The sequence below is a fragment of the Myodes glareolus genome, chromosome 22, assembly GCF_982192425.1.
Source record: "Myodes glareolus chromosome 22, mMyoGla1.1, whole genome shotgun sequence".
Classification (NCBI taxonomy): domain Eukaryota; kingdom Metazoa; phylum Chordata; class Mammalia; order Rodentia; family Cricetidae; genus Myodes; species Myodes glareolus.
Window position 1 is genome coordinate 38555826 of NC_142047.1, and position 9358 is coordinate 38565183.

The 9358-nt window shown below is 45.0% G+C and overlaps 1 protein-coding gene across 8 annotated transcripts; it reads right to left on the minus strand.

Annotated features, from left to right (window-relative positions):
- Nucleotides 1-409: 409 nt before the first annotated feature.
- On the minus strand, nt 410-7624 carry Cmtr2 (cap methyltransferase 2). 8 transcript variants are annotated; one of them, XM_085681730.2, is made up of 5 exons: nt 7526-7623; nt 7233-7328; nt 6812-6963; nt 5561-5702; nt 410-3880 (listed from the first exon to the last, which is right to left on the minus strand). In XM_085681730.2, the coding sequence occupies exon 5, from the start codon at nt 3859-3861 to the stop codon at nt 1552-1554; it is 2310 nt and encodes a 769-aa protein (XP_085537856.2). In that variant the 5' UTR covers nt 3862-3880; nt 5561-5702; nt 6812-6963; nt 7233-7328; nt 7526-7623; the 3' UTR covers nt 410-1551. The 8 variants fall into 8 exon arrangements, with proteins under 8 accessions (XP_085537856.2, XP_085537857.2, XP_048293228.3 ...); XM_085681731.2 differs by lacking the exon at nt 6812-6963; XM_048437271.3 differs by lacking the exons at nt 6812-6963; nt 7233-7328 and having other exon boundaries at nt 7526-7624.
- Between the last annotated feature and the right edge of the window lie 1734 nt (nt 7625-9358).

A 9358-nucleotide genomic window follows, 5' to 3' on the forward strand; every position in this document is an offset into this window, starting at 1 on the left:
ACTTTCACTGCCTGCCGGGCCATGCTCTCTTCTCCCCCAGCCCCTACGTGAACAATTAAATACTCCCCTGAGGATTTCCCATTAATATAATATTGAAGGAATAAATTTTCATGAATGCAAATGAAAGGAAATGAAACATTAACTCCCGGTCAAACTTCCTTTAAAAGTTTTCAGCTTGTAATTTTAATTTCCCCTCTTTGTTTTGTTTTTTGTTTTTGTTTTTTTTGAGACAAGGTTTCTCTGTAGCTTTGAAGCCTGTCCTGGAACTAGCTTTTGTAGACCAGGCTGGCCTTGAACTCACAGAGATCCACCTGCCTCTGCCTCCCGAGTGCTGGGATTAAATGCGTGCGCCACCACCGTCCGGTTTAACTTCCCTCTTTATCTTTTAATAAAATGAACACAAAATATGTCTGCTTAAGACTTTATTTGTGAATTATAATGGAACTCAAAAACAGCAAAGAGCATGAAAAAATTTATTTATTACCCAAATATATCACAGAATATTTCTATTTTTAAGTAATAAAAATACCTAAAAATTTACGCAAGATATAAATTATCTACCTAACAGAATTTCAAAGTAACAGGTTGCCAGAAAAGTTCATTATATTACTAAAAATATATAACTCAGAAAATCAAGTGTAATTGATATAATAACCATTTTATGGATAATCTCATTAAAGTGCCATTTTCACACTATAAATTTTAGTAAAGATTAAAACTGTGCTGCCATCATTCTGAAAGTTCCGCACTTCCCTCAGTATTCATTGCGATCAACACACTCCGACACAGCCCACGGGGGGACAACTACACACGAAGCCCTAAAACTCAACCATCGCTCCATTCACTGTTTACTGGACATTAAAAATGCCAAGACTGCGGAAAGAAGCCAGTCATGATAAATTACCAGACATAATTCCCACTGTACCATGACCTTGGGCTCCGGTTTCCAGCTGTCCTCTTATTGCTTAGACAGTTATCTAGGGAAACAGGACCCCAAGAGCACACTAGTCTCACTCCAATCAAAAGAAAATCAAGCCACTGATCTAAAGGCAATGCATGGCAATCATCAAGAAACCTGGTATAAAGATCCCCGAACCCACTATGACACGTTGGTCAAGTGCTCTGAAGTAAACAGTGACGCCGAGGAGGTGATGCCACTCACCTCCTTTCATGAACGACTTCTCTAACAATCATTAACAGCATTAGCCAATGAGAGGCATCGGCTGGGGAAAAAGTCTGAAAGAAGGCACACAGTGCAAATCTTCAGCAGGCAGAGGAAACCAACTCAACTGCATACGCAGAGGCGTGTTGTCACCCCAAGCACATACTGATGACACAGGATTAGAGGCTGAGTACCATCAGTGCATGGTTCCCACCATAAGAACTCTGCCTATGAGTACACATATCCTTCAGATCAGAACAAGCTATAACTTCCCATCATTAATGTCCTTTGATACAAAAATTGGCATTCAGGCATTGAATAAATAGAGAGGGCAGGTGAATGAGAGCAGAAGCTGTAGGTCGCAAAACTGAATCTCAACAGTGACATGTTCAATTCTGTGACTCAAGGCTGCGGCTGACTTTGTCTCTCTCTTCTTGAATAATCAAATGCAAATGCCTTTTAGCAATGGCAGCATTCAAATCCCACAAAAAGTCCAGCAGTGTGCCCTGGAGGAGCACCTCCATCGGCACAAACTGTAACACCTGCTGGGGTGCACCAGAGAGGAGCAAAGCGCTCAGCAGTTCGCTAACGTTCTGCAGATACTGGAGAACGGGCTGGGGAAGGCTCTGGTAACCAATGCACAGCAGGACTGCACAGGTCCTGAGGGGCTCAGAGGACGTGGGGCAAGAAAACGTGACAAATCTAAAACAGCTGTGGAGAACGAAGATCAAGCCGGCCATGAATCTGGTTAAGCAAGACAGCACAGGCAAAACCATGGCATCTCCTGTATGAAGCTGCTTCAGTGAGTGCAGAAGGCACTCCAGAAACAAGTGCTGGTACGCTGGGTCGCCGTCGTGCAGCAAGGAACAGCTGAAGGTGAGGAGCTCGGTGGACTCCAGAAGATGGACTTCCAGGGGCGGGTGCAGTGTGGAATCACAGAGAGCCGGTGAACCCACAAGCAGGCACTTGATCGGGTTGCTGGGCTCTGCAGTCTGCTCACCCTGAAGGCACTTGGTGAGGCTGAACAGCTCGGATAACAGCAGTTCCTCTGAAAACACGTGACAACAGTAACACCGCTGCTTGGGCCTCAACTTGGAATCCAAACTCGAAGCTTCCTCTAAGGACTGTTCAACGGCTTCATTAAGAGTCTTTAAAATCTCCCCGTCGCAGAAAGGAGAACACTTCACCTTCGGCAGTTTCTTTCCTTCCAAAATACGCCATAAGTGGCACTCGAGATTGGAAGCAGTTCCTTCTAAGGAGGAATTCTGCCCAGGATGATACACGGTGTGTTCCTCCATCCAGCTATTGAAGTATCCTTTGGCGATTTTATCTTTCCACGAAAGCGTTTCCAGCATCTTCCGTTCATTATAGGTTTTAAAATACTTGCTCCTCTGTCCAAACCATTTTGTATTTGTACTACAACCAATACTGGATTTTTTAACAAGCCAGTGATTTCTAGAAAGATGCTTCAGTTGAAATTTTTGCATAAAATATTGTACAGCACAATCCCTTATATTATTCAGTTTCTCTTGTTCCTCCTTCCCCATGCACTCAAAAAGACGAATGTTCTCAGAAATCGTCTCTAACTGGTATTTATGAAAGAATGCACAACACTCTTCATGTCGCTCAAGGAAAGATTTGGGGATCACATGATGGGGAAAGAGCGCCTTCCTGGTCATCTCAGTCCCAAAATTCAACATCATCCTAGATAACAAAGGGTGGACAGCCTCTCTGCCTCTATAGCAGAGACACACCACATAGACTTCTGAGTTTCCCGCCTTGCTAGTAGCAGGTTTGAAGACATGGACTTGGTCAAAGGAACAATTTAGCAGGTACATGAGGTTTACAGAACAATGCTCAAACAACGTAAACATCTTTAGAACAAAAGAGCCGCCGCTTCCGAGAGTGGTCAGGGCAGTGACAACTTCACAGTAGTGCAGAGAAGAGACTAAGGCTTCCTGCTCACCTGGGTTTCCTTGGCAATCAAAACTCCCATCAGCAGTGACCAAGTGAACAGTGGGCATGCTGCTGAGGAAATCCTGAAGGCCAGCCAGATAGTTCAGGTTCATGATGTCACCTGTATTATCTGGGCCAAAGTACCAACAATGCAAGGTATTTGCAATCAGTCGGTCGTCCATTATCATCCTGAGACCGTCGTTCGCTTCATGGTATGGATTCAGAGTATTGGCTACCCAACTCCATTCACAGGGGAACCGGTGGGATTTTAAGTAGTGATTGAGACTAGCAATGAAAGCTCCTGGAGCTTCACAGAGGTGCAGAGAATTCAGCTTTCCGTCCTGAAAAGCTTCCTGAGGAATAAGTGGGAAGCTGCACAGAATCTCCTGGAATTTGCACCAGGCTTGCGTGCAAAGCTCGGCATTCACAGCCTTCTTCACGTGAGACATGATTTTCCCCGCCTTGTTGGTGAAAGCGGTGTGTTCGTGCCACTCACCCAGCTTCTTGTCACTCAGGAGGTTTTTCACTTCGTTCAGGGAGTTCTTCAAGTCAAGGAAAGCACGGAACTCCGTGTGGTCACAGGAGAAAACCTCCGCAGGCGCTGGGAGCTGCCACTCATTAGTAAGCGGCTTACAGTATGAAAAGTTCTTGGCAAAGAGCTCAGAGACGTCATCGAGGACTTCCGGGCTGAAGGTCTCAGAACACGCTGACGGCTGAGCTGGGAGCTTTCTGCGCTTACTCATTTTCAAACCAGGTTAAAATCTGGGAAGAGAAAACATAACGATGCATGACTCAACTCCATAGTGAATGAGATGACATCAGAGTGAATCTGATCACATGCAACAAGCCCAGACAATGTGAGGGCTGACAGCAGCAGTTACAAAAAAAGCAATGTGAAATACCGGGGAGAGGCCTAGACAACCGACAACCCTGGGCTCAAATTCCAGCTCTTCTCCTTCCAGCTTAACCAACACCCTGGAAAATTTGCTTTTATACTGAGATTCAATTTTTTTAAAAAACAAACAAACAAACAAACTAGTCATTCTGCCGGGAGGTGGTGGTGCACGCCTCTAGTCCCAGCACTGAGGCAGAGGCAGCCAGATCTCTGTGAGTTCAAGGCCAGCCTGGGCTACAAGAGCTAGTTTTAGGACAGTCTCCAAAGCTACAGAGAAACCCTGTCTCGAAAAACAAAAAACAAAACAACAACAACAACAACAAAACCCAACTGGTCTTTCATGGTTTTTAGAGGTGGCACACAGCACAGAATATTTAGCAATGAGTGGCACACGAGACTCTATACATATGTACATTTCAGCTTCACCCTGAACACGACCTCAGATCAAGCTCTAACACACGGCAGCCTCTTAGCACTTTTAATTCCCTCCGCAGCGCACCTTCCCTCCAGGAGGGTGTCTCCTCCACCCGAGTCCGGCCTGGTCTCTCTGCTGCAATCAACTTACCCACCTACAAGGGCTGCTTTACACACTCCTGTCCACTTCACTGAGACTGGTACCTTGGTGGTCACCAGTCACCAACGTAAGCCATCCTAGTATAACCTTTCCTAGTTAGAGTCTGACGTTGCCCATAGGCCCTAGTGTGAAAGGGTTGGTTCCTAGCTCATGTTGCTACTTGGTGGTGGGAGAAACTTTAAGAGGCAGAGCTAATGGAAGGCAGTCAGGTTATTGAGCAGCTAAGAGACCCTGGCCCCTTGCTTCCTCTTTGCTTCCTGGCGCCATGAATTAAACAGCCCTTTTTCTCCACACACCCTCCCCTACGTCTGACTCACCCTGAGGACAAAGGCAATGAGCCAACTCACCATCAAGTGAAACTTCTGAAACTGAAGCCAAAATAAACCATTTTCCTAGTAAACTGCTTATCCCAGTGTTTTCTCACAGCCATGTAAAGCTAACCAGTGCATTCATTATCCTGTTTGCAAACTAAATTGTACTGGTTGGCCTCCTTGGTGATGCTGAGACTGTCCAATATTTTCCTGGTCTATCTCTTATCTCTTGTCCTGTCTTCCACAGGCTTTGTCAGACATCCCCGTGCCTACACCGTAAAATCTGGCAATTTCTTCTTTAACACTTAACAGACGCCAAAGCCAAAATTTTAAACTAAAAGAAATAATTTGTCCTCAATTTAACTGCAGAATATAAGTGAATTTAATTTATACTCTGGATTGCAATGCTGCCTGGCAAGGGTGATGAGAAGGCTCAGCGGGTACAGAATCTTGCCATCAAGCCTCTGACTCTGAGTTCAATCCTGCAAACCCATGTGGTATACGGATAGCCCCCTCAAGCTGTCGTCTGATCCCCATGTTTTCACATACTCACACATAATAAAGAAAATTAAAAAAAAATAAAGAAAACTAACAAAAAAATCCTACTGCCCAGGAAACCAGAACTTCTATCTTGTTGAGAGGAAAGGGCTAAAGATGCACACCTTTATCTTAATGACACCGTTGGGCAAGTGCTTACATCCCAGCAAACAGCGCTGCACGGTACCCGTGTCCCTCGCCAGGGAACCAAGCAGGTGCTCACTTGTATTCAACAAATGGTTTTCTTAATCTCAAAATTTGTTAGACCTAAAAAAATAGACAACTAAATCACCATCCCACAAAACAGAAAACATTTAAGAATGAAAATTATGAGTCAGGCTCATTTCTTGGTATGCCAAGCAAAATGAATTTCAAAAAAGTGTAAAATGAGAAATACAGATTAACTATGACCACATACGTGGCTTTGTGATATTGGTGTTTCCTCAGCCTTGTCCTCTGAGCAAACCTCTCACGCCGTGTTTTATCCCGGGTTCGTTCTGTCCGTCAGTCTGTAAGATCCTTAGCACAACAGGCATCTTCTCAGTCATCTCATCTGCCACTATTCCCAGGTCACAGGTGAGGGGAGACTGATCGTCACAGACATTCACCCACATCACCTAACAGTTAGAAAAGCTTGCAGTGGTTCTCAACTCTTCTAATGCTGAGACCCTTTAATACTGGGGACCTCCAGCCATAAAATTATTCCATTGCGACCCTATAACTGTAGTTTTGCAACTGTTATGAGTCATAATGTAAATATCTGATATGGGGGATTATCAGATGTGTGTGTCGTGACCCACAGGTTGGGAACCGCTTTAGAATCGGGAGCCAAAAATAGGGTGATTTTTGCATGCACAAAAACCCTAAGAGCAAATAAAAACTTATTACACTGGGTTCATCTGCCTGGATTCACGCTGTGCTTACTGGGAACTGCGCCTCCATTTAGATCTCAAGGATATTCTATTTTGGAAAAAGTCTACTTTCAGCCATTAACTTCACATACTAATTAGTGGCTGTGGTTAAGCTGTGAAATCTTACTGAAATTAAGTAGGTAATTATCTTCACTTGCAAACAACTAAAAGGATCCAATCCGCCAATGTTCCTGACTGTTTCAGCCTTTCTGTCAGGGAGTTCTACATACTGTTTCCCCTTCCTCGCTCCAGTCCAGCCACACACGCCGTCCCTGCTGTCCACTGGCCCATTCCACCTTGGAACACTTTGCCCAATACTAAGGGGCAATCTGTCTGGGCTTTACTTCCCCAAGTATCTATATAGCTAATTCCCGCAGCTCCTTTGCTCAAAGGCAATTTACTCTGTGAAGCCTATCCTAACACACTTCTTTTTAAATTGCGTCTTTATCTCCCAATATCCCTTACCTTGTTTTCCTCCATGGCGTTCTAATTTATAACCACTTTATTTCACATTTTTTGTTTGTGATTTGTCTTCCTCAAACTGGAATGTAAGCTCCGTGGACAGGAATCTTTATTTTGCTTACTTACACGCCACCCGCAAGAGGCTCCAACAGTGGCTAGCGGACAGTGAAGCATACAAGTATTAACTAGATAAATGAATATTACACTTAGCCCAAAAGACACAGCTCTGAACAGAATAATGCATTTCAATTTCACCCCAGCACTTCAACGCATAGCTTTAAAAAAAAATGATTTAAGTAAAAGCATGTCGTTTCCAAAGTGCACATGTAGATTTCCCAGTATGTGAGCCTCGGTGCCTTTCATTAAACACTCCATGGAGTGGGATTTGCGTCATAATTCTGTGCGGTGGATCAGTATCACTTACATTGCACGCTCCATAAACAAGTCAAGTAGCGTCCTGTCCAGAGCCACAAAGGTAAAGCTTGTAGAATTCGTGAGCCAAACACCAAAGTCGTTAGCTCTAAAAGAGCATCAGACATTGTTATCAGTGTTCCCGCCAACTCTTGCTAGGTAGTAAAAACACTGGGGCGTGTCCGGTGCTCACGCCGGGCACGGGACAGCCGCTCTCTCACTTGCTCTCGTGCAGGGGGCTCCCAGACCCCGACTCGAGCAGCCCCGCGCCTGGTCCTCAGCGACCCGTCCCGGGCGGTCACTCACCGAGAACCCGGCTCCGCTCACGGCCACCAGAGCCGCACGGGTCCACTCCACGCGCAGCCCTCAAGCCTCTAAGCCACCTGCCATTTCCGCTCCCGGGAACAGCTTCCGGGGGTGTGTCTCCTACGTCAGCCACACGCCGGATCAGGGACGTGGGAGAGGGCGTGCCAGGAACACTGCCCGGACCAGCGCATGCGCAACTGAAATCAGACCCTCTTCCAGCTCGTGCCCAAGGCTGCTGCAAGATTTGACAGCCACACTGAGCAGGCCCTCCGCGGGTCGCCATGGCAACGGAACTAGGCTTTGGAACCCTGAGGTTGATCCGGTGTTTTGGGCACATGCTAGCACCTAGTAGAGACTGCATTAAAATTGGAGCTCAAAAGATAACGAGTTCAAAGCCAAAATAGATGAACTGGCAAGACAGCATTATCACTTAAGTCATGATTTTACGTATTGATAAGTCAATAAAAAAGAAACTAAGCACGTGGTGTGGTGGCTCAAGATTTTAAACCCCAACTGAGCAGATCTGTGAGTTCGAGGCCACCCTGGTCTATATAGAAAGTTCCAGAGCAGGCAAAGCTACCAGAGGAGGATCTGTACCGGACCTGGGACACCCCAGTTAGGCTGAACTATTCACCTGTCTCCACCTCCCCAGCCACGGAATTACATATACGGGCCACCATGCGGGACCTTTTTAAAAAACTGGAGCAGGGGTGGGAGGGGTGTGTAGGTTAGAGTGGAACACAGGTCTTCCTGCTTACAGGGCAAACACTTCCAACTGAGGCATCTCCTCAGGCCTTACTTTAGCACTTTAATAGCAACAGGAACAAGTTTTCCTTTGTATTTCTATTTTTTGAGACATGCTGAAATTTTCGGTCATGAATGTTCTTCAACTTTTAAAAAATGGTATTGATAATTTTTATTTTTTTTGAAAACTTTATACTTGTATACAATGAATCTTTATCATACCCAACCCTTATCTCCCCCTTCGATTCTGCCCAGGATCCTCTATCATGTCTTCCAACTTCATATCCTCCTTCTATAAACATTTGCAGTATTTGTAGTAACACATTTGGGGAAGTGCTGCTAGGTGAGCACCTGTCATGTAGATCTAATATACTACCGGCTGCAGAGTGAACTCCAGTCAGCACAGACTACAGGAGAGTCTATCCCCAGAAACAAAAGAGCAAAACAAACAAAAGACAAACTACAGAGTTAGGACAGAATTTAAACCTGAACTCAGCCTTCCAGTTTCCCCAAGGGCTTCACTAGATCGTCAAGCAGATTTCAGATCTAAATTCTCATGGAGTGCCTTCTGATGTCAAAAAAAAAAAAATGTAGGGGCTAAGGTGATAGTTCAGTAAAGTTCTTAGAAAAGCAGGAGGCCCTAAATTCAGATTCCCCTGTAAGCCCGTACAAAGTCAGGCATAGTGGCATTCTTTAGTGCTCCCAGCGCTGGGGAGTCAGAGATGGGAGGCTCCCTGGGCCTTGATGGCCAGTCTAGCAGCATTGCCAAGCTCCAGGTTCAGTGAGAGAGCTTGTCTCAAAAATAAGGTGGGGAAATGACTGAGGAAAGTCCCCAACATTGATCTCTGGCTTCCACATACATGTATACATGTGCACCTGAGTACATGTACACAAACACAAAGAAAGAAAACTATGGCGAAAATAATGACCAACTTGGTGCCTGTAACATTGGGCAGAATATTTGTGTTGCAATATTTAATGTATTTGTAATGGGATCTTGAAGCTTTTAGCATACTGTTTAGAAATAAATATTATGAAAATTAATTTTCATTGTAAATGTAAGAATTCCACACATTGGGTCATAAAAGG

What these genes read in the sequence shown, in the direction of transcription:
- Cmtr2 (XM_048437268.3), bottom strand. Translation starts at nt 3,861, where the DNA reads ATGAGTAAGCGCAGAAAGCTCCCAGCTCAGCCGTCAGCGTGTTCTGAG.